The sequence below is a fragment of the Ruditapes philippinarum genome, unplaced genomic scaffold, assembly GCF_026571515.1.
Source record: "Ruditapes philippinarum isolate M1 unplaced genomic scaffold, ASM2657151v2 ctg4661_1_1_1_1, whole genome shotgun sequence".
NCBI classification, from domain to species: Eukaryota; Metazoa; Mollusca; class Bivalvia; order Venerida; family Veneridae; genus Ruditapes; species Ruditapes philippinarum.
Genome location: NW_026857275.1, coordinates 8,868 through 34,067, shown reverse-complemented (window position 1 = coordinate 34,067; position 25,200 = coordinate 8,868). Strand labels below are relative to the sequence as shown.

Genomic DNA, 25,200 nt, shown 5'->3' with positions numbered 1-25,200 from the left:
ATATTTATTTAATTCAATGTTATGTTTCTGTTTGTTTGTTCTTTGTGTTTTGTTTGTTTTGTTTAATTGTTGTTGTTTTTTTCTTTTTCTTTTTTTTTGTTTGTTTGTTTGTTTTTTTTGTTTTTGTTTTTTTTGTTTTTGTTATTTTTCACATCCAAATATTTGCAAATTATTACGATTACATTGAGTTGAAGAATTTTACTTATTAAAAATAACAAAATTTTATTAACATGTAAATGTACATCTATTTGTAACTATGCATTATGATATATATTAATCAAATCGGCACGTTTGTAACAAAATGGAATATCATTTTCATTTATTCAATGCGTTTGTATATATATGTCCTGGTACTGTGCTTTTAGGTGATACAAGGAGTGGTTCTCCATATGGTGATATATATGAACCGACTCTATTTGGATCATCTGGTGGTGGGAGTGGTGGCGGTCGAGGAGGTGGGCGGATATGGTTAAATGTAACAAACACGATACACATTGATGGTCAACTAACAGCTAATGGCGATAAAGGTAGAACAGTTAATAGTAAAGTAAGTGGCGGTGGCAGCGGTGGGAGCATATGGCTACATGCAAACCGGGTCACTGGCTTTGGTATTATTCAAACACAAGGAGGAAATGGGTCATATCATAAATATTTGAGCAATGAAAAATCTGGCGGTGGAGGTGCGGGAGGTAGAATTGCGATGTATTTCAAAATAAACGTAACCTTTAGTGAATTTCGCTATCTTTCTAATGGTGGATGGCCAGGTAGAAATTGTCAAACATGTGAAGCTGGTGGTCCTGGTACTGTATTCATATATCACATACTTGAAGACCATAGAACACTTATTGTTGACAATGACGGTGCACCACCTCCTAGAGATCTGTATGTTAACTGGGATAACCTTCAAAACGATGGAGGACGTGCTTGGATTTTACCTATTTCCGGTAAACATACGTTTGCGATGGGGACGAATGGAGGTTACGCATATGAGTTCGAGGAGCTTCAGATTTATGGAAACGCTCATTTGGCTGTCAATCCACCCACTACAGTTAATGTTATTGTAACTGATACCATTGATAGACATTTACATGGATCGGTAGATGAAAGAAACTACAATGTTATCATCTTTTTCAAATATATGATTGGAGACCGTACTGGCTCAGTTCACCTTGCAACAAAACAAGCTATGGATTTAATGACAGGGATGGATCGGGAAGAAATGGATCTCCCTTTCAACACATACACTTATACAGGATCATACCTTGGTTTAGCAAATGATACTTATGTCCACGGTGTTGAAATACACCTGAGTGGAATAATGGCTAATGTTCAAAATATAACTTTAAGACTTGGAGGATATCTATGGCTTAAACATGGAGGTCATACAGTAAATGAGATCGAAAGTATATATAGCTTTGATTATATTAAAATACAAGATGACTCGTCTCTGAATGCAACGACTGACCCGATCAAAGAAGAAGGCATAACATTTTTCCTTAAAGGACTATCAATAGAAGGTGGTGGAATAATGCATGGAACATTTCTCACTGTAAATGCAGCAAATATAACTGTGGATGCTGGGGCTCTTTTGTCAGCTGATGGTCTTGGGTACAGATTCGAGCACAAGGAAGCAATCCACGGCTCTATATCAAAACACGGAAAAGTTAATCCAGGAGCTCCGGATCTATTAAATGGTCAAGGTGGTGGTGCAGGACATGGAGGTTCAGGTGGTAAAGAAGAAACTGCAGGAGCACGAGCAGGTTTTGCTTATGGAGATATCTATCAACCGCAGAAAATGGGATCCTCTGGTGGTGCAGGCTTGAGCAATCAAGGAGGCGGAAGTGGTGGAGGACGGTTATGGTTTAATGTTACAGATACAATTTTTATAGATGGACTAGTTACTGCAAATGGTGCAGATGCTATTTTCTTTGGGTCCGGTGGTGGGTCGGGTGGGTCGATTTGGATGCACTGCAATATCATACAAGGTTATGGTTCGATTACTGCACATGGTGGTAAGGGATCAAGTAATTATCCTAACACAGGCAGTGGTGGTGCAGGTGGAAGGGTAGCAGTCTATTTCAATATTAATGAAACCATGTCAACGTTCCGTTATCTTGCATATGGCGGTTCCTCTGGCGGAATACAATCCGAACATGGTGGAGCTGGAACTGTATTTATATACAACAAGTTGGAAAACCACACGACACTCATCTTAGACAACAACGGTCAGTATCCAAGAGACAAATACAACATTATAAACAACTATGCTGATTTAACTTTTGACTCATGTCGAACCTGGATATTACCACAATCGGGGTACAATAAATTTGCAAACGGAATGTTTCAGTTTCATTTCAATGAATTGCAAATCTACGGCGCTGCTCATATGGCTGTGCTTCCTGAACCAGTTTTTACAAAAGTAGAAATATTTTTCTTGTACATGATTGGTGACAGAACAGGCACTATTCATGTAGGTAAAAATCAAACGATGGACTTGCATAGAAAAGAAATTAATCTTCCGTTTAACGCAAGGGTATATAAAGGAGGCTATCTTGGACTTGCATCAAAAACCATTGTACATGGAGTTACAATTTGGCTATCTGGTGAATTAGATCATGTAGAAAATCTAACATTGCATCATCAAGGTTATTTAGAGCTTCACAAAGGAAGCTTTACCTCTGATAACTCTCCAGATCATTATACATTTGTCTCGGTGAGGATTCAGGACAACGCAACAATAAGTGTATTGATAGACCCACTTGCTAGTATAACATCTTACTTCACGGCAATCAATGCAATTACAATGGAAGGTGGAAGCTGGTTTTATGGTACTAACATGAAAATTAAAGCAACCAATGTCACGTTAGACTACGGGGCAACAATCCATGCCGATTCTCTCGGTTACAGACCGGAAGATGAAAAGATGACAGCAGCATCAATCGTGGCTTGGGAACTACTAGCAAAAGTGGTTCATCTGGTGCTGGTCATGGCGGTACCAGCGGAAAAGGTGCTGGTACAACTTTAACTGGCCAACCTTATGGTCATCTCTTTCAGCCTAGTGAAATAGGTAGCGCTGGAGGAGGTGGGAAGAATATAGGCGGCCAAGGTGGGGGAAAGCTTTATATTGAAGTTTCTGATCGCCTTTTGATTGACGGAGAAATAAGAGTAAATGGAGGTGACGGTAAGTCAAAAGAAGGAGGCGGAGGGTCAGGTGGTTCAATAATCATTGACACATACAAATTCCGAGGCATGGGAAATATAACATCTAACGGAGGTAGTCGTTTTACAAGCGGTACAGGTGGGGGAGGGGCAGGTGGCCGTATTGCAATATATTTCAGAAAGAACGTAACATATTGGGGTGAATACCAATGCCATGGCGGATATTCTACCGGAAATGCTGAGTCTGGTGGCCCTGGAATCGTGTTTATTTACAACGTTGAAAAGAACCACAGCACTATTTATATCAATAACAGAATGCGCACTACTAGAGATGATGTGAATTTGATACGAGATTACACAGATCTGTCTAGAGATCGATTCAAGGCATGGATTTTGCCGGAATCGTCAGATCATTGGCTTGCGGGTGGAAACGATAACTATAGGTTTAATGAGCTCCAGATATTTGGTAACGCTCATCTTGCATTATTGCCTAAATTCTACGAAGAAGGCTGCATTTTACATTTCTTGCATATGATAGGGGATCGCACCGGCTTCGTTCATGTTGGTCCTTTTCAGGTCATGGACCTTAAACGATTATTTTTGGATACGCCATTTAGTACTTACATTTATAACGGTGGCTACCTTGGTCTCGCAACAGAGACCTTCCTTGAAAAAGTATTTATCCACGTAGAAGGCACCGTTGATCACATACACAATCTCACTCTTATGCAAGGTGGTGCTCTTAAACTTTTTAAAACCGGATCAACGAATCGTAGAGACCCACTAAATTACGTGATTAAAGGTCTTACTGTAATTAAAGCCGATTCATATATCAACTGTTCTAGTCCAAATGCAGATAGTGACTCTTACAATTTGAAATTTGGTTGGGCAATTGTTGAAGGAGGTGGTCTCATAAAGGGAGGGAATTTGAACCTCACTGCAACGGATTTCACAATTGACGATGGTGGTTATGTTGACGTTAGCAATGGCGGATATCGTTCTGACCTAGGGAAAGGTATGTTCGACCATGTTTAGATAAATAGATAGATAAATAATGATTGCTGCATTACATTGTATGAATAACTTTGAGAATCAGTGTTAAGAAAATTAAAAACAAATAAAATATAAATGTAATTAGAAACTTTATAAGGTTTCATTATTTTTTAAACAGTAATTCCATCTCTATATTACATGTGTCAAATTAACTTAACAGAAAGAGCAATGCTAAAAGAAATACACAAAGTATTACTTATTAAAATCAGAGACATATAATAGGGTATAAAGTTTCTCTGTCAAAATGTATAGCTATTTTACTAATATCTCGTTTCAAGAGATCATGGAAATATAACAGATTTGTAGTTATGAATGTGAATATTTAACTTAAAGATTTGTAAAAAAGGCTTATCATAAACCAATTTTATTTTAGCTCCTGGGATTTGGAGTATCTTAGGATCAAGTGGTGCATCTCATGGGGGTCTTGGTGGACGTGGCGGATGCGGTGGCTTTATCACGTGCAGACTTGAACGAAATGCGCCGTATGGTAACCTGTATACGCCGAATGAACACGGAAGTGGAGGAGCACTAAGCAGTGGTGGAACTGGTACGTCTTTTATATTTGTGTACAGTACTGTATATCTATGTCGTTTCTGTCTTTGTGTTGATCGAAATAGTCAGATATATAAAATGATAAAATATTCACTTGTTTGATGCTAGATCTTAATTAAATTATGACTGCCAACAAACCATTTTTATAATGTCTCAGATGTAGTAGTGTTTTTGAAGCCAAGTTTATATGAACATCACGTTAACGGGATAGAAATAATATAGTGGTGTTTAGCCATAAACCAAGGAAAGACAATTCTGATTAAAAAATATTAGATACTCTTCTTCAAGGAGATAAAGCAGACGCCGAAACATAATACTGTTGCAAGTTTAGCCTACCAAACTTCTTAATTCTTTGTAGGGTAACACCTAGTTTATAAGAATTGTTAGGAGTATAGGTAGAGAATTCAGAAGCAGATTTATTCTATATTGTATGTTTATTGATAATATCTTAGTAAAGTTCTCAGAACCAAAAAAAAAAGTTTGCATAAACATGATAAATCAAATGATGCTGATCGTGGTTCACTAAAGCTTGCTTTCTTCTAATCTTTCAAACACTGGCGAGTGGTTAACGTGTCGGACTAGTAATCTAGTAGGGGGCAAGTTGTTTATCAGTGAGCAAGAAATTTGACACCATTTGCTTAGTATTTTTGATTCCAGGATCGGAATTGAGTGTGTTTCAATCAGCTTAAAGCTTCCAACCTGGGACCAAAAATATACAAATCTTAGGGGACCCTTTAATGTTGTAGTAATTTTACTTCTGATACTACATTTATTTGTAATACAGTGAAATTTGAGAAAACCAGACGCTGAGAAAATCGGAACTCTCTAAACACCGGACAAATAATTCAGTCCCAAATTTTCTCTTCTTTAAACTATTGTATTAAACATTGACAATACCGGAATCTGTAAAAACCGAATATCAGACAGTTGAAAAGGGACTACAGAGTCAATTATATAGACAATTACTCTGACTATACCGGACGCTGAAGGTGTGAATAACCTTGTTTACTTATCAATTGGTTGTGTCTAATACGCTTACTGTCTTTACTGAGCGGTAACGGAACAATTATTCAATTTATTGTCTGATTTGGTTATTATGTCTCTTTTCACAGTTTGATTTATTGTAAGGTATAGATGTTACTGTTTTATATAAATGCCAAAATGCACGAGGAATTCATAAGTTAAAATCAGTATGAATGAAAAATAGAGTATTATTATACTGCGCTGGTTTTTGCATATTAATTTCCCAAAATGACAACACAACGGAAATGACATTTATCTGCGTTAAGTTCTATTCCATGGTCTAAAAGAATTTGACGAGAGCTGTCTATAAGTGACAAATTTAAATTAATTAAAGATAGTGAAACTTTGCCGAGACCTACTTTAAAAATCTTTATCTGACAAATATGGTATCGGCTATATTTACAATGGGGGCATTATTATAAACAAAGTAAACTATGTTCGTTAAATCATTATTCATTACCCAAATGTAAACATATGCGGGTGTAATCAGACTTTATCGTTATGAGGTAACTGCTGTTCGTTTAAATCCAAAATTTTATTGTATTTATATGCAATAAAGGAACAAAAACAATTAGAACATATTGTATATTATTATTTTCATTTCTTTATTTAGCAATATACTTCCTCATGATCATGAAAATGCAAATATACGTTCAGCATCCTTTGTAAGTCATTGCTCGGTTTATAGGATCCTGAACAGTTGAAGCCAATGAAGGGGACATTGAGAATACCGGACGGCTGAGAAAACCGGACAAAACCCTCGGTCCGAAAGCCGTCCGGTTTTCTCAACTTTCACTGTATAATGATTATAGCAATGCTATTTCAGTATCAAAATTTCATTTACTTAGTGAATTTATTATTTTGCTTCATTTTAGGTGGAGGTGTCATTCACATGAAGATAGCCCATACATTGGCTGTAGATGGTTATATCAAAGCTAACAGTGAAAACATTGTGAAGAGTGATGGAAATGGTGCCAGTGGTGGAAGTGGTGGCAGTATTACCATTTATACACACAATTTTACAGGTATCAATTTCTTATTGAAATATTAATTTTATCATTAAGAGTAAAGGATGGGATTTCTGGTGCCTGCAGTGCCATGCAACAGAGAGGTTGTGGTAACAAGTAATACTTGGTCAGAGTTTATGGAACTAAATTTATCAAAGTCTTTTTCTTCTGCCATGTAATATTTCACCAAAATGTTTTGATTCCATTGTCAAGACATTTGTTTACTCTGTGTAACTTTATCCTGAAACTATTTTATTACAAACTTTTCGGCTTCTGATTTACTATTTTCATAATTATGTTCATCAGACTTTTATCAGCAATAATGTATCAAAAATATTTATCAAAACTAATACAAAATGAATGTGAACCGAAGTGCACTATATTACCAGAATATATTGTTAACCGATAAACAGTTGCAGCCTTACTTTTTTCACAGTTATAATTTATGAAACAGAATTAATTGCACTTATTAAGTGTACAGCGTATTATCAAAGAGAACTGAAATAACCTGATATAAATACTTTAACAGGAAGTCATACAGGTCACATCCAGGTTATTGGCGGATCAGGAGATGTTACTAAAGGAGGTGGTGGCGCTGGTGGTAGGATCGCCCTGTATCATTCTCGTCACGAGACCATACCTCACTATAGAGGCTATTTTGACTCTTTTGGTGGGAAGCCAGGCACCAATGCTGAGGCAGGTGCTGCAGGCACAGTTTATGTACATGATGGTGAAAGGTCATACAGGTAAATATCTCTATATTTAGATCGTGTTGATGTTTGCTCCGTTAACTAACATTTGACAACTTGTTAATTAAATAATTTCCTAATTTCTGAAGTTCACTGAAGAAAATTTATCCAGTTTGTTTCTGTTTTGATATTTAATTTCATTAAACTTGATATGTAAATTGAACTTGATATGTAACACACTTGACAAATATTCTCTTCAGTTATTTTTTTCTTTTTGTTAATTATCTAAATTAAATGGTAATGCATCTAAGAGTTTTTTGGTTTGAAATTATAAAAAATGTCTTTGTGGCATGATCAGGTTTATTTCAATTTGATTCAACCTAAGCTATCTTAAAGAAAATGCATGGATGACTTTGGTGAAGAACGGTCTGGTGCATATGTCTCAAAACATAGTGAATACATTTACTTTGGTCACCATTATATACATGTATATATTATAACAACAACAATAATAATGCATTTTATTACTAATTAAACATTGAAACTGATAACTTTGATATATGAACAAAAGGGTTAGGCAGCCCCCCCCCCCCCCTTCACATTTTAATAAAACATAGAATGTATGATTGTTGGTTTATGCAGAATTTATTTCAGTTTGATTGTGTAGGAAGCTATAAGCTTATAGACACATGTTTGAATCCGTTCCTAGAACCAACCAGTACTGAGCATTGAGTGTAAAGTTTCTTGCTCAAGGAAACAACGACTTGCCCCTGACAGGGTTTGACCCATGCGGCTAGCGATCATTAGATTACTTGTCTGATGCATTAACCACTCGGCCATGCCGCCACTTGTACATGTATGATTGTTAAAACAAAAACGGGAAAAAAAACAATAAAGGAAACATTTTTCTTGTCTATTCTTCAGCATGCTTCAAATAGACAATAATGGCCAGAGATCAATAAATGAAGAGACCGCCATATTGAATGAAGGACACAGGATAGATCTTTCCTCAGTTCCAGGACAGTATAGTACAAGTACATCATACACAACAACCCATGGACATATTGTAATGTTCTTTATCAATAGATAAAATTATATTTTAAGTTAGGGTGAAATGGGAATATATTTTATCAAAATTATGTTACTTCTCGCAATTCCATATGGGTGTTCATAGATTTGCATCAACAATCATTTAATTACCTATCTGATTTTTGTTTTGGCGAGTATAAGTAAATTGAATATTGGTAGAAGAGATTTTTTTTTAATTTTTAGTCTCAATAAAGCTTCTTTGAATGCAATGAGTAGATATGTTTTAAGTTGATTTTATTTATGTTTCATTTAATCTCATTGTTAAAATTTCAGCAACTAAACTTTATCTAACAATACATTTTATATAATTTTATGTACATTGTTGAATGTATTAGCTAGTGCAAAACAAATGAGAGTTTTTTTTTTCATTTTTGTTGTTGAAAAAATGTGATGAAGAAAAATTTATTTAACTCATTGAATGCGTTTATAAAAAGCATTGTATAATGTTACCTATGATACAGTATGTATATAAAATTTATATCATCCTAGCTTATCTAACAAAGAAAAATAGAATACATTGACCTTTGAATATTTTTTCCAGGTGACTAGTAACCAAGAAATATATGTGCGCACCTATTTGAACAGCTACAGAAATGAATACTACAGGCTACACCATATGTTTGACCATACCATGGGCTCCTCATGGACAGACTTCTTCATGGCTAGAGCCGGGTCAGCTAAGGTCACCATAACTCTGAATCAACAGATGTACATTAATAAAATCAAAATTTACCCAACAATTGGGTACAGCACTAAATTCAAGGTAATCAATTATGTTGCTTTTCATATCTTTTAAAATTTAGATAATTATTATGCCCCCATTTTGAAAAAAAGGGGGTATATTGCTTTGCACTTGTCGGTCCGTCGGTCCGTAGACCAAATGGTTTCCGAGTGATAACTAAAGAACCCTTAGGCCTAGGAACTTCAAACTTGGTATGGTGATTGGTCATGACCAGTAGATGACCCCTATTGATTTTGGGGTCAAGGGGTCAAAGGTCAAGGTCACATTGACCTTGAAAGCAAAAACGGTTTTCCGATCAATAACTAAAGAACCTTAAGGCCTAGGAACTTCAAACTTGGTATGGTGATTGGTCATGACCAGTAGATGACCCCTATTGATTTTGGAGTCAAGGGGTCAAAGGTCAAGGTCACATTGACCTTGAAAGCAAAAACGGTTTCCGATCAATAACTAAAGAACCTTTAAGGCCTAGGAACTTCAAACTTGGTATGGTGATTGGTCATGACCAGTAGATGACCCTATTGATTTTGGAGTCAAGGGTCAAAGGTCACATTGACTTGAAAGCAAAAACGGTTTCCGATCAATAACTAAAGAACCTTAAGGCCTAGGAACTTCAAACTTGGTATGGTGATTGGTCATGACCAGTAGATGACCCTATTGATTTTGGAGTCAAGGGGTCAAAGGTCAAGGTCACATTGACCTTGAAAGCAAAAACGGTTTCCGATCAATAACTAAAGAACCTTAAGGCCTAGGAACTTCAAACTTGGTATGGTGATTGGTCATGACCAGTAGATGACCCCTATTGATTTTGGAGTCAAGGGGTCAAAGGTCAAAGGTCACATTGACCTTGAAAGCAAAAACGGTTTCCGATCAATAACTAAAGAACCTTAAGGCCTAGGAACTTCAAACTTGGTATGGTGATTAGTCATGACCAGTAGATGACCCCTATTGATTTTGGGGTCAAGGGGTCAAAGGTCAAGGTCACATTGACCTTAAAAGCAAAAACAGTTTCCGATCAATAACTAAAGAACCTTAAGGCCTAGGAACTTCAAACTTGGTATGGTGATTGGTCATGATCAGTAGATGACCCCTATTGATTTTGGGGTCAAGGGGTCAAAGGTCAAGGTCACATTGACCTTGTAAGCAAAAACGGTTTCTGATCAATAACTAAAGAACCTTAAGGCCTAGGAACTTCAAACTTGGTATGGTGATTGGTCATGATCAGTAGATGACCCCTATTGATTTTGGGGTCAAGGGGTCAAAGGTCAAGGTCACATTGACCTTGTAGGTAAAAACGGTTTCCGATCAATAACTAAAGAACCTCAAGGCCTAGGAACTTCAAACTTGGTATGGTGATTGGTCATGATCAGTAGATGACCCGTATAGATTTTGGGGTCAAGGGGTCAAAGGTCAAGGTCACATTGACCTTTTAATTATAAACGGTTTCTGATCAATAACAAAAGAACCCTTAGGCCTAGGAACTTCAAACTTGGTATGGTGATTGGTTATGACCAATCAGATGACCCCTATTGATTTTGGCGTTAAGGGGTCAAAGGTCAAGGTCACATTGACCTTGTAGGTAAAAACGGTTTCCGATCAATAATGAAAGAACCCTTAGGCCTAGGGACTTCAAACTTGAGATGGTGATTGGTCATGATCAGTAGATGACCCCTGTGATTGATTTTGGGGTCTAGGGGTCAAAGGTCAAGGTCACATTGACCTCTTAGGTAAAAACGGTTTCCGATCAATAACTAAAGAACCCTTAGGCCTAGGAACTTCAAACTTGGTATGGTGATTGGTCATGACCAGCAGATGACCCCTATTGATTTTGGGGTTAAGGGGTTAAAGGGCAAGGTCACATTGACCTTGTAGGTAAAAATGCTTTCCGATCAATAACTTAAGAACCCTTATGCCTAGGAACTTAAAACTTGGTATGGTGATTGGTCATGACCAGCAGATGACCTATTGATTTTGGGGTCAAGGGGTCAAAGGTCAAGGTCACATTGACCTTGTAGGTAAAAAACGGTTTCCGATCAATTTACTAAAAACGCTTAGGCCTAGGAACTTCAAACTTTGTGTGATGATTGGTCATGACCAGCAGATGACCCCTATTGAGTTTCAGGTGAAGGGGTCAAAGGTCAAGGTCACATTGACCTTTTAAGTAAAAAACGGTTTCTGATCAATAACTCAAGAACGCTTAGGCCTAGGAACTTCAAACTTGGTATGGTGATTTGTCATGACCAGCAGATTACTCCTATTGATTTTGGGATCAAGGGGTCAAAGGTCAAGGTCACAATGACCTTGTAAGTAAAAACGGTTTCTGATCAATAACTAAAGAACGCTTCGGCCTAGAAACTTCAAACTTGGCATGGTGATTGGTCATGACCAGCAGATGACCCCTATTGATTTTGGGGTCAAAGGTCAAGGTCACATTGACCTTGTATGTTAAAACGGTTTCCGATCAATAATAAGAGAACCCTTAGGCCTAAAGAACTTCAAACTTGGCATGGTGATTGGTCATGACCAGCAGATGACCCCTATTGATTTTGGGGTCAAGGGGTCAAAGGTCAAGGTCACATTGACCTTGTAGGTAAAAACGGTTTCTGATCAATTAACTAAAAACGCCTAGGCCTAGGAACTTCAAACTTTGTATGATGATTGGTCGTGACCAGCAGATGACCCCTATTGAGTTTTGGGTCAAGGGGTCAAAGGTCAAGGTCATGACCAGTAGATACTTTATAACCCTTATTAATTGTTTGATCACTGGGTCAGAAGTCATGCATAATAACCTTATCACATGACTAATTGGCTGCTGATAGGGGGCATACATGTTTTACAAACATATCTTGTTTTCTTAGAGTTTAAGCCACATGGATAATGGTCATGATTATTTTCTAAGGGTTGATGGCACATAGATATTGTTTAGGTCATTTTGCCACATTTCAATGATACAGATAAAAGAACAGCCTAGGTGTCCTGCATGCAGTATTTCAAAAAGAAACATTCATCTGGTTAAAACCATAAACCAGTAAGCTCACTTTCTAACATGAAGAAATAATACAATATTCTTAGTTGCTTTGAAACACACATTCAGTCATTCATTATTTTTTAATATGAATGAAATAACACTATAATTTTTTCCAAAAAAATGGCATCCTAGCATAATACTGAATAAATGTACATTCTTGAAAGATTAGTTTATTCATTTGACATTTTTTATGGAGCCTAAGAATTAACTTATAAACTTATATTTTAATGATCTACAGGTTACAGGATACAACAAGCTGGCTGGATCTAGTTTTGAGGTGACAAGTAACTACATATTACCCAGCAACCATGGCACACAAGGCTCATACATTGACTTGCCTGTCGGAAAAGAAGCTGTTAAATTTGATTTTGACCTTGTCAGTACATCAAGTTCCTATGTAGCTTTGAGTGAGATTGAAATATTTTCAGATCCCTCCCCAGATGAGCACAGGTAAGATTTTTGAAAAGAAATCTGCTCAAAATTAACCTATCACTGCTGAAATTAATCCTTAATACAAAAATAATTTTGTATGATGAACTTACACTGCTTTTTATTTAAAACTGAACATTTTTTTGATATTAGAATAAAGCAGTTGATGTCATTAAAGAATCATTGAGTATAACATTATAGTTGGTCATCACAGATGTGCAGGATGTGCAAAGGAAAATGGAATTGTTGATGACATTATAATAGGATGTAGTAGTGTACATACATTGAGCTTTAATCATCAAAGTTGATTTATTAGTCTTCTAGTAAGAGAGCATATGAGCTGAAACTGTCAATTCTATAAAATGCGTCATATTCATATTTGTTCACATTTTTCAATTTTAACAAGTGTTTTCGATAGAACTGTTCACTACTCAGGAGAAAATGTGTAAGTTGCTGGCTAGCTGAGTCAGTACAGCTGTGGAACAGTATTCTGAGTGTCCTGTGTTCGAGTCCCTGTCAAACTGCACATTTTTCTCACCCAGTCACAGTACTTAATATGAAAAAAAAAGTTGAATTTCTTCATCTCTTTAAGTATTAAATGAATCTTAATATGGCACCAATAAACTTTAATTTTCTGTATTAAGCACATCTTTATTCTTATTGTAGGTACAAACATATTGGTCTTTTTGGAGCCTCCACATGGATCTTTGCAGATCGTAATGAACAGTTTACATTCAGTGAGGTCATTCTCAAAGGACAATCTCATCTTGCCTTTATGCCAAGGCATGACTACACAGATGGTGTACTGGTTGATGTTGGTAATGTCATTGGAGACAAAACAGGTGACATATCACACATATCATACCATTCCACACAGTTTGATCCCTAAATTCCTGGAATTGAGGGAATACTTTTTTTGTAAAGTTTTAGTAGCTCATCTAATTGTTTACTTAAAGAAGCAAGAGTAGATAATGTTTTATTTACAATAGCCAGCCCATTAATATTTTTACATTTCTCTGGAATCAACTAAAATTCTTTAAGGTCATCAGATTTTTACTTTAAAATTTTATAGTTTTGTGTAAGAGCTAATATGTGTGGATTCCATGATCATAAAAGTCAGTTTTAGAAATTATATGATTATTAAAAGAAACCAAGAAAATCATGTACAGTAACAAATTACTTCTTTTAATTAGGTTTTCTTCATGTTGGTTACAACCAAGAAGTTTCTATTAACAAAACAGCATATGATGTTCCATTTAACACCCATGTGTATGAAACTGGTCATGTGACATACCCACCAAGGACTTTCTTCTACAAGACAAAACTTGTATCTTCTGGAAAGGTGAGAAAAATGTTCAGAAAGAGAAAAAAAAATATTTTCATAATATAGTAAACACAATGACTTTGTTACGTGCTATCCTTTTAAATGATTTTATTTGGAAAAAGATCATGTTATTTCTTGAGCCAAAGCTTTAAATTATCAATAATAAATCCAGAAATCTTTTAGTGTGATTCAACTTTGTGATTCTAAAAATAGTGAGTAATAATTAACTGCTTTGTTTTTTGCATTTATGCCTAAAGTTCTTACTACTAAAAACATTCAGTATTGAGCATAAGTTGTTCTGATGAATGCACAAATGGATTTTTTTATACTTTCATTAAATTATGATGACAGAGCAAGCATGGGGCTCTAAAAAATTCAAGAGTTAATGGTACAAAACAGTTGTATCTCAACTTACCTGCAGAACAATTATCTAAATTCTGACTGTTTTGTGATATCCACATGAACAGCATTTTTCTATATTGAAGGAAGAATTTTGTCTAAGCTCGTACTAGTGTATATTAACAATAGCTTGCATTTTACTTCCATTCATGAACTGAGAAGTCAGCAATATTTTAAAATTGTCTTTTTGGGTGATCCAACTTCAACATGTTCATTTACAACCCTGTTATGAACCTTTTTTTTTCAAGGAAAAGTGATGCATTATTCCCATGAAAAAATATCTTTCTTGTTTGCTTATGAACAGGTTTCAGGCATGGAAGACCTGTATGTGTTCAAAGGAGGACTGGTTTCCATAGATACAAGTGGTAGCATAGCAACCAGTCACACTAGTGCTAAAGTATCAATGAAATCTCTGCATGTACAGGAGGCAGGAACGTTTGAGATGAAGTCCTACACATCACTTGATAGCTTCAATATGGATGCTACTAATATATCAGTATGTAATAAAAAAAATTCCCTATAAGTATTAAGTGAAATAGTTTTACATTCAATGTTAAAAATGAATAAAACAAATTAGGAAAAAAAATTTCTTTGATGTGAATTATAAACCTTAACATGCTTAATGCTGCTAGAGCTTATTCATCATATTATGGTAAATTTGTTATGGAAATTTAGAAGAATTGTGGATGCATCCTGCTGTTGTTTTTGTTTTCGTAATAAAATATATATATTGTATTGAGTTGAATGGTTTTACCAGTCTGTAGGCAGTGAAACGGTTCAAAAGAAATTCATTAGAAAAGCTAAAAAGTTCTTAGTATAAAATTTAATGCATATACATTACTTAGAGTACTTATTTATTGCATGAACACTCAGTTCATACTATTTTTCCTCATGATAAATACATAAGTTCCATAAAAATTATGAAGGAATTTTGGATGAACTTAATATTGATAAATTTTCATGTAGATATATGGAGGAGGCCATTTCAAAGTAAACACTGCTTTAAAAATGACTGTGCATCATTTATTGGCTGTATATTCTGGTGGCAAGTTAGATCTTAGTGGAGCAGGTTTCCAGTCTGATTCAGTGAATCATGGACCAGCACCTGGAATAGGTATGTTTATTTAAAACTTTAATGTATCTAATACTTAATGTGTTTGGTGCCACATTGGGATGACTCTTTTTGAAGAGCATTGGGTTCTGACAGCATTACTACAGCTCCTTTTCTGTTAGTTGAATTACTTTGTCCTACCCACCTGGTCCTACCAATGCTGAATTAGTATTTGGACTTGTGTTTCTTTGAATTAAATAGAATCATCCATTGTTAACATGATGTATTTTGAGAAATACAGTCTTACCATGCTGTATATTATGTTACATGATACCATTACTAATGATACTTTGATAAAAAATTTTAATATTTATTTCAAACAACTTTTTTAATGTGCTAGAACTTCTCTTGAGAGAGACTGAATGTACTGGATTAGTGTATGAGAGAATAATCTGTTTAATTAGTATAAAAACTAAGTAATGATAACTTTACTCAAATGTTTGTGTGTATCATTATTTGAAGGTTCAGCATCAGGAGGAAGTGGTGGTGGCCACGGTGGAAGTGGAGGTCGAGGCTCTGGGCTCACAACAGTTGGTATAGGGTATGACTCCATGTATGAACCTAATATGGCAGGATCAGCAGGTGGCCATGGATACCATTTTGGTTTGTAGACTTTTATTTTTGCATTAAATTATAATAATAATAATGATAATAATAATGATGATGATGATAATGATGCTGATGATAATAATAATGACTTTATTTAAAGAGGCTACATTATAAGTAAGGCAAGCCCAGTCTTCCCTATGAGCCTCTATCAAAATGTACATATATACAGTTGCAAACAAAAGAGTTATATAGTTTAAATTTGTGGTGATAGTTTTTGACAAATATTTTCAGCAATATTGATTTTATGTGAAAAAGTCCATATTTTTTTCTAGTGTTAACTTGCTATAACTTTATTTGTTTCATTGAAAAAATGGTATCATAATTTCCCGTTTCTCTGGCTTTTACATATATGCATATTGTTTAAAAACAGAAGAATAAAGACAAGGAGGGTATGATGACAAAAGGTTGACAATAGATTATGTAAAAATACTTGTTTCACATCTTTATTATTGTGAGTTCAACTTTTTGAAGAAAAGCGGGAGCTATTGTACTCGAAAAAGCATCAACATCATTATCAAACTTTGTTAAGTTTTTCCTTGCATATTGTTATGTCCAGAACTACCGATGGGAATGGGTTCAAACTTCACACACTTATTTTAGAGCATAACAGGAGGTCACTGTTCGAGGCCCATAACTCTTAACATGGATTTTGATAGAGTTATGGCCCTTTTTAACATACAAAATTCTTCATTATCCAGGCTCTTATTTTACCATCATTAAACACTGAGAATAGTCAAGCATACTGTCAAACTGATTTATCTTGTTACAGGTGAACTTTATTTTGGTGACAATGTCTATGGTAATACTGTAGTACGTAAAGGTTTAGGTGGACCTGGTGGAGGTAAACTGGAGGTCCGTAGTCGACATGTAGACATAGATGGATTAGTAGCTGTTAATGGCATAAACCCTGATGCTAGATCTGATAGAGGTGCAGGTAGGTGAACAAATGTTATATCTGAATAAACCAAAGGAACAGTCAATACATGTCTATTGTGTGCAATTGTTTTACAAATCATCACATTCAATTTATGAAACATATTATTATTGTAATCTTTCATGGTAGTGATATTTGAAGTAATGAAAACTATGTGTAAAATGGAAAAGAACTGTTACTTTTGACAACTTCTCTGCATAATTTCTTAGCAAAAGACACTTAAAATATTTGTTAAAAATAGATCTATAAAATCTATTGTAAGTCTGTAGTGGGTTTTTTTATGTAAATTTTTTTTTCTGCAAAAAGCAATTTAAAAATTAATGAAATCTTGTTAAGAATTTGTTTTCCTATTTCATAAATGAACCTACTTTTGGGTAATTTGAATAGCTCATAGAAACTTTTAAGGTCATCTTTGCAGCTTTCTGTTAAAAATAGAGCTATGAGTTAAATGTAACGACAGTGTACCAAAGTGAATACCTCTCTTGTTTGGGGAAAAAAACCCTGAAATCTTAAATAATCATTATAAAGTTATCTAATTTGGTTTGTATGTATGAAGGTGGAGGAGCTGGTGGAGCAATCTGGATTATATGTGAGGAAGTTGTTGGACATGGAACTATCACAGCTTTTGGTGGTAATGGAGGAGGGGTCAAAGGTCAGGCTGGAGGTGGGGGCGCTGGTGGCAGAATCTCTGTACAGTGTGATAACATACATAAATTTAATATCACCATGAGAGCTTATGGCGGTAATAAATTTAATTTTTATATATACTATCATTAATGATTGTAATGGGAAAGGTTATGGTTATATTGCAGCAAATAATCTTTAGTACTTTGTTGCTATTTATGTAGATTGATTGTAAATTTAGGAGACTGATGGTATACTTCTTAAATTTGAGTAATTTTGTAGATGAATTATGTGTACACATCAGAAAAGTGTGAATTCACTTAAACCTAGGATGTAAAGCATTAATTGATAATTAACACTTTTAATGTTTGAAAGATTATCAAAGGACTTTATTATATATAGTGCCATTTGAATTATAAAGGTGTAAGTAACAGTGAGACTGGAGGGGCAGGGACATCATATCTTGAAGCAAGGCACGAAAACGGTACACTTTACAAAAAGAAACTCACTGTTGACAACAATGGCCACGCTTACCCTCATGCTGCGGATTACAATGCTGGCTTCTTGAGAAATCTTCTAAATGGAGAGTATAAAGATATCAGTAACACAGGTGGTGTAACTTGGCTTTATCATGACAAATTTGCATACAGTTTTAAGGAATTGGACGTACGAGGAAACGCCCATGTTGCTATTTTAAGCGACACAGACAATGAAGTCATTGATTTACGTGTAGATTTTCTCTGGGGTGACAGGACTGGTGTGTTGCATGCTGGGAAAAATCAGACTTTTGGACTGAGAGATGTGGATGTGTATTTGCCGACTAACTTAGCAGCATACAGGTATTTCATGCTCATTCATACGATTTCTTTAGAAACATTACAAAATGCAAGTAGTTATATACTGTAGATATACATCAATCTTTATTACCAAGGGCTTTTGTGACATGTTTCTTGTGATGCTAAATTGCACACATACAATATCTTTAGGGCAATGTTGTTCTGTAGTTAAATGTTTTATAAAGTGAAAAGCGGATAAATTCTTGTTGAATCTACTGACAAGTCTAAAAGATTCCTATTAGGAGATATATCTGTTGAATTACTTTAGGGCAATGTTGTTCTGTAGTTAAATGTTTTATAAAGTGAAAAGCGGATAAATTCTTGTTGAATCTACTGACAAGTCTAAAAGATTCCTATTAGGAGATATATCTGTTGAATTACTAATTTTATGCAAACTTTGACTAAGTTTATCGAAATTATGTTTGAAATATTTTAGTAATTTCTTTGTAAGAGCAGAATATAGATATTTACTTGTTTTGTATTGTGAATGCATAAGAGTTAAGATCTTCAAGTTTACATTTTTAATATACTAGTGATAACTTTGATATTTGAAATTTTAACAAGTTTATAAACAATATTGTAATATCTGAGCAGATTAACACAGGCCTCCTCTAGGATTGCGCCATAGTTTTTTTTGTGTGTGAAAAAAATCATGGTTTCTTGTGAACTTTCAATAATTAATTTATGATAAGTTGGCCAATTTCAATTTGATGTAATTTCTTTAATTTAGGTATAGCAGAATAGAAGTTCCATCAAAAGTGACACTGCGTGAAGTATGGGCAGAAATTAACGGTACTATAGAAGGCATGAATGTTATAGCTGTAGAAAATGAAGGAGAACTCTACATATGGTCATATGCCAACTCAGATGGCTACAAGGAAGGTCAGCTTGTGGCAACAAACATTTCTGTGAGGGCAGGTGGAAAGTTTGAGCCTCTGACAGCTGTAGAACAGATGAACCTGATCGTGACGAGGCTTGTGGTGAACGGGAATGGTTATGTGAGGACTAATAGTCTGAAACTAAATGCTACAAATGTAACAATTGACCTGTCAGGTAAGTAGGGAAAAAACAAAACATTGCCATACCATTCAACTTGACTGACTTTTGTGCTATGTGAACAAAATAAGAAAATAGAAAACCATTATTGATGATATCAACAAAAAATACTGCCTACCATCGTCTGGTATAAAAAATGTAAATAAATATTGTAATTGCTTGATAGCAGCTTTCTTTATTTCATAGAAATTTCTCACAACTTAGTTTGTAGGAATATCAGACACAACATCCTAGTTGATGAAAATACACACATTTAAATTGTTTGGCTTAGTGCTGTACTGTTAGTTTATAGTAATGATATCAAATGACATGTTGAGAAGATGTAATCTCTTATTATATAGGTGATTTCCATGCTGACTTCACTGGTTTCCCTGGCAACGAGGGTCATGGTAAAGGAAGGAATGCCAACAGTCACGAAGGTGGAGGGACAGGTGGTGGTCATGGAGGTCGTGGGGGTAGATGTAAAAATGGATATTTCTCAGCATACTCATATGATTCTATGTATTTCCCCACACAGATGGGTAGTGGAGGTGGCAATTCTCCAAGTGGAAATGGTGGTAGGGGTGGAGGTAAGGTATTTGTTTCAAGATTAGGACTTTCTTAACCAGCTTTTAACAAATGAGGTAGTGCTTAGTCAATGTTTGTATATTTATCAGTAGATAAGACTGTCTTGTCTGGTCAGATCAATGATTTTAAAATCAATGATTTAAAAAAAAACTTTAGCATTCAGAATGCATATTTTGTGAGGATGGTTGTTATGACCTTTATTGATTTCAAAGACAGCATGTCAAAGGTCAAGGTATCTGTGACAATAACCTTCCTATATGAGGTAAGTAAGTCAAAGGCCATAGCTATAGCAACAACTCTGACCTTGACCAAAAAGTCCTGTCCATTCTATAACAATACATTACTTTCGCCTATAGTCATCAGATAGTTTAATGTTGATCATCAGATTGGTAACTGATCCATATTGAGTTCAAGATCAGTGGATAATGTTCACATTGCAATGTCCTTCACACAAAAAGCTGACTGACAGTTTTAAGATTTGATAGGGTGGTTGGTAACATCACAGATTGGTTGCCATTTGGGTTTGTACATATTTCAAAAACATCTCTTGTTGATTATGTTTCTTTAAAGAATAAGATTTATTTATGCAACAATTTTTCTTATGTAAACTCAATGCTATTTATCTGTGAGTTTCATTTGTTTACAGGTATTATACACATGTTTATCAAAGATGAACTAAGGGTCGAAGGTCGTTTACATAGTAATGGTGAAAAGGGTGGAGACAGTAAAGCAGGAGGCGGGGCTGGAGGATCTCTATATGTATCAGCCAATCATCTTGATGGAACTGGATCTATTGAAGTAACAGGAGGAGCAGGTATTTGCATAATGATTATTGTTAATTGACAGAGGACTTATGGACTACAAAAGTATTAGTGATGGAAAACTCTTTTTAGGATTTTGTCCAAATAGTTAATAATTGAGTCTTTATTGAAGTTTATCTTCTTGCCGCTTCCGATGGTTCTTCTTCAAATTTGTTCATTTTAACTTCTCTTTTATGGTAAGTAGAGCTTAATAAAGCATTATGATAAAAATTTGAACAAACTTTTTTAAGAACCAAAAGATTTGTGTTGATTGAATGACTGTCTTTGAAAAAGATTCAATTAACTCAACCTTGCTCTTATTCATTATGAACAGAGCAATAGATCATACTTTAATAACATAGTAAGTTATCAAACAATCATTGATAATTGGTTTTTGAAATTAAATTGTAATTCTGTCTGAGGATTATTTTTCTTGCCATATATTAATGTTACAGGTTATATTTCGTAAAACAGAGATACCAACTCAAAACCTCCTATTTCTTACCACAGTTTTAAGATGCTCAACACAGCATCATACCATGCTTTGTTGTCCAGGTATTCTTAATAAAAGTGCTTGGCTAGTTGTTAAGTTTACTGTTTATCTTCATGAGCAACTTAGGACTCCTATGGCCATGATGTTAAAGGAATAGGAATGGATGGATTAATGTCTGTCTAATATAAATATTCATCATTTAAAAAGAGGAACCAGGACAGTTTTTCTGTTGACATCAACCCTATAAGTGAGAAATTCGTGTTTTAAGACACTATTTTTTACTTGAGAAATAAGTTCATGAGCGCCGCCATTTTGGCGTTCTGTCACTCTCGCGAGACAGACGAGACCGAGATTGTGACGTGTTACACCCACTTCCGGTATAGGTGTACACGCTGGTACAACTGAAATATATCTTGATGAAGAACTTATTATTCTTATTGCCCACACTATATATAATAATTATGAAAACATCATATGGAACTGAATTGCTTTAATTAATTAATTGAAGACGCCGCGACATTAATTATCATTTGTCCGATGTTCAAACTTGCTGATGATCCCACCACATGATTTAAGCAATGACTGCTTAATTTTCAAAGATAAACCATCAATTTAATTTGGGTACTATGAGAAACTTCTTCCAATTAACGATATATCCTTTTATTTTGTACTTAATTTTCGCTAGACAAGCTGTCCGAATAGGGTACATCGCCGGTCATGTGTCTGTTTTCAGCTTAAAATATCAACTAAATCCAATATGCAGAGATCTGCTGAGGACGCGATTTTCCGCCGTTGACGCTTAAAATGAGAATGGCGCAGGAAAATCGGCAGACAGACTTATATCGTATGAAAACAAAACTGTCTGTTAGGTTATTTAGGCACCCAGTCAAAACTGGTACCAACAGCAACAGGTTGCCCATTCCCCTGTAATTACGCATATTCTCGGGTTTATCCAGTTCCCTATAGCTTTTTTCCACGTTATCTACTTACCCAATCCCTTTCCCACACAGATACGCATTTCTACTACCGTAAATTTAATCCATTAAAACAAAACATCATAAATCTACTTACTATTTAAAATGATTATTGGTAACTGAAAAAAGAAATGTCTTGCTATTTTATGAAATGCTGTAATTTACAGTATAACTTGACAGGTGCGGAACTTAATTTCCCCTAAGGTCATTCAGTTCACTGATCAAGCGTAAAAAAAAATAGATGTCTATTTCGTCATTAGAATATTTGACCAGGGTGCTTAACCAATCAGGGCAACATTGTGCATGATCAAAAGGTCTGTCGGCACAGAGGCATACAAGGAGCAATAAAAATCGTCAATACACAGTGTGACAGGAACATTTGGTACAAATTAGGAACAATTAAAATGGATAATGCACAGTATTAGACATTAGTCGTAAGAACCAGCAATTGTGTGAATAAATTATGCAAATCAGATTTTTGAGCAGCCAATAAAAATGTTTTGCCTGCAGTTAATATTAGGCTACGATGACGATGTAAATAAATACCACTCAGCATCATACGTTGACAGACAATTGTTAACAATTTACTTTTCAAAAGAGTTGCTTATATTTTTGAAATGTGTACATCAATTATAAATATGTTCACACCTTTAATTTGAAAGTCAGAATCAAACTGCAAAAATTTAATTACACACGTTTTGGTAGGATTTTTATAATAATGATAATTATCGCCGTTAAATAATTAACAGCCAATTATTCGTTCTTGCATTTGTTTATTTAATTGCATTATTTGATTGTGAAACTTTGTTAAATAATAACATGTGTATTTATCAAATCTGTGAAATATTGTTTAATTACATTAAGATGAGACTTTAATGAACATAGCATTGTTTGGAGTAATGGGCATCACTGGCCTGAAGTGATGCGACCGGTAGACGTTGATTTTTTTATTTGTTTCTTTAATTTTTTTTTTTTTTTTTTTTTTTTGATATTGTTACGTATTTTGAACCCCCCAAAAAAAATCTCCTACACCTCCTGTGAAAATTAATTTGTCTGGTCAATACTTTATTATATTAATATTTCGCTACGATTCTACTCGATTTATTATAAATCTGAAGATGTGGGGAATTGACATCACGCGCACCTGTTTTTATACGGCCAATACACAAACATGGCCGCGCCTACTGATTTGTAGAAATCGGTGATTTAGAGATTTAAGTTTTGTTATCATTCGTTTAATATTATTGTTTGGCGGCAGAAATTTGCAGATTTATTATTTAAAGTATTCTTTTTCTGAAATCAAGTTTTTATTCTAACCTTGTCTTTCCCTTTAAGCCATGCTAGTACTATTACATCATAGTTTATGAAAATGAAGTTTTAATTGTATTTGATATGTTACTTTACAGGAGGTACAAGTGGTGGAGGAGGTGGAGGTGGACGAATAGCTATCTATCACACAGACCAAAACCACTTCACTGGCAAATACCTTGTACATGGTGGGTGGGGTACAGAGCAATATGGTGGCCCAGGAACTGTATATCTTGAGTCTCGCTTTGTAACTCCGGCATATAGACATCTGATAGTAGATAACAATGGTCATTCAACAAGCAACAGAATTTATGAAGTGGAACGTCTCAACTTAGCAGGAAATTATTACACAACGAGAAATTATCCAGAAATGGTCTTCCATAGTCACAATGGTGTTAATACTACAACTACAGCACGACCACATAGTGTGTTACATAGTATTCCAGATGCCAACTACTACTACCCAACTTATCCATTAAGCCATTTATTTACACCTGGAAAAGCAAATGTGAACACGATCTACATGTCACATGCAAAACAGGCAACCTTGACCATTGACCTACCATATAAAACTTATGTGGAGTATCTGCAAATATTTCCATACTGTGAGAGTTTTAAAGTAAGTAGTTCTTCACTTGTATCTCTAAAAATTGATGTGTAATTTCCTAAAAAGATAATATTGAACTCATCATACCTGTCATTTTCATTTTAGTGCCACATAGCTTCATGAAATAAAAAATGATAAATAAGTTGCTGATTTGTATTGTGAGCATTGATTATTTTGAATAGGAGGGTTATATTTTAATGCTCTCTATGTTTTGCCCATTTAACACATTTTCTCATTTAATTAGAGAACAGTTCTATACTATGACACATATTATCTTAAAATTTGTCCTCACATTTCTTCCTAGTACAGAGAAGTTTCTCAATGACTTTAGAGCTATAAACCATCATGATCCCATGCTTGATGTCAAATGTCATGAGCTAAGAAAAATTTGCAGCCTGACTGGAATTCAAACTAGTACCTTTGGAATACTGTTCTACGGCTCTACCAACTGAGATACCTAGAAATTCACTTATTTTGTCCTCTAATAAGTGAAAAGTTTATACCATACTACCTCCCCAACTAGATTGAAATAATATGTAGAGAGAGAATACTACTAAATGAATGGAGCTATATACTATGAAGGTCCAAAAGTGTCAGGGTGAGAAAAATTTGCAACTGGACTTGGACTCAAACCAATGACCATGGGAATACCCTTCTGCCATTATACCAAGTTATTATTCCACTGACACTTTTCGTCCCTTAACCCTTTCCCTCATGAGCATATTGTGAAAAATGGCCATTTTCACTGAAAAGCCTCCTGTTACAAGTTCAAACTGCTATGAAACTATGA

The 25,200-nt window shown here is 35.0% G+C and overlaps 2 protein-coding genes across 2 annotated transcripts in view; both read left to right on the top strand.

The window, feature by feature from the left end:
• LOC132749251 (uncharacterized) overlaps positions 1-3,025 on the top strand; it is a 29,330-nt gene extending 26,305 nt beyond the window's left edge. Inside the window, exon 32 of the mRNA XM_060738971.1 lies at positions 366-3,025. Coding sequence (XP_060594954.1) covers positions 366-3,025 — 2,660 coding nt within the window. The remainder of the gene's footprint in view (positions 1-365) is intronic.
• LOC132749252 (uncharacterized) lies at positions 3,025-24,464 on the top strand. Its single transcript, XM_060738973.1, has 19 exons — positions 3,025-4,174; positions 4,586-4,759; positions 6,663-6,812; positions 7,324-7,540; positions 8,408-8,549; positions 9,114-9,335; positions 12,578-12,789; positions 13,435-13,610; positions 13,962-14,110; positions 14,796-14,987; positions 15,458-15,605; positions 16,065-16,205; positions 16,981-17,145; positions 17,702-17,887; positions 18,191-18,608; positions 19,336-19,658; positions 20,003-20,230; positions 20,875-21,042; positions 23,902-24,464. The coding sequence occupies exons 1-19, from the start codon at positions 3,250-3,252 to the stop codon at positions 24,462-24,464; spliced, it is 4,899 nt and encodes a 1,632-aa protein (XP_060594956.1). The 5' UTR covers positions 3,025-3,249.
• The last annotated feature ends 736 nt before the right edge of the window (positions 24,465-25,200 follow it).

Excerpts from the sequence above, each read along its gene's own strand:
- LOC132749252 (XM_060738973.1), top strand. The coding sequence starts at position 3,250 with ATGGGAAATATAACATCTAACGGAGGTAGTCGTTTTACAAGCGGTACA. Across the intron at positions 17,888-18,190 it reads CACCATGAGAGCTTATGGCG|GTGTAAGTAACAGTGAGACT; the intron begins GTAATAAATTTA and ends TGAATTATAAAG. Across the intron at positions 18,609-19,335 it reads ACTAACTTAGCAGCATACAG|GTATAGCAGAATAGAAGTTC; the intron begins GTATTTCATGCT and ends TCTTTAATTTAG.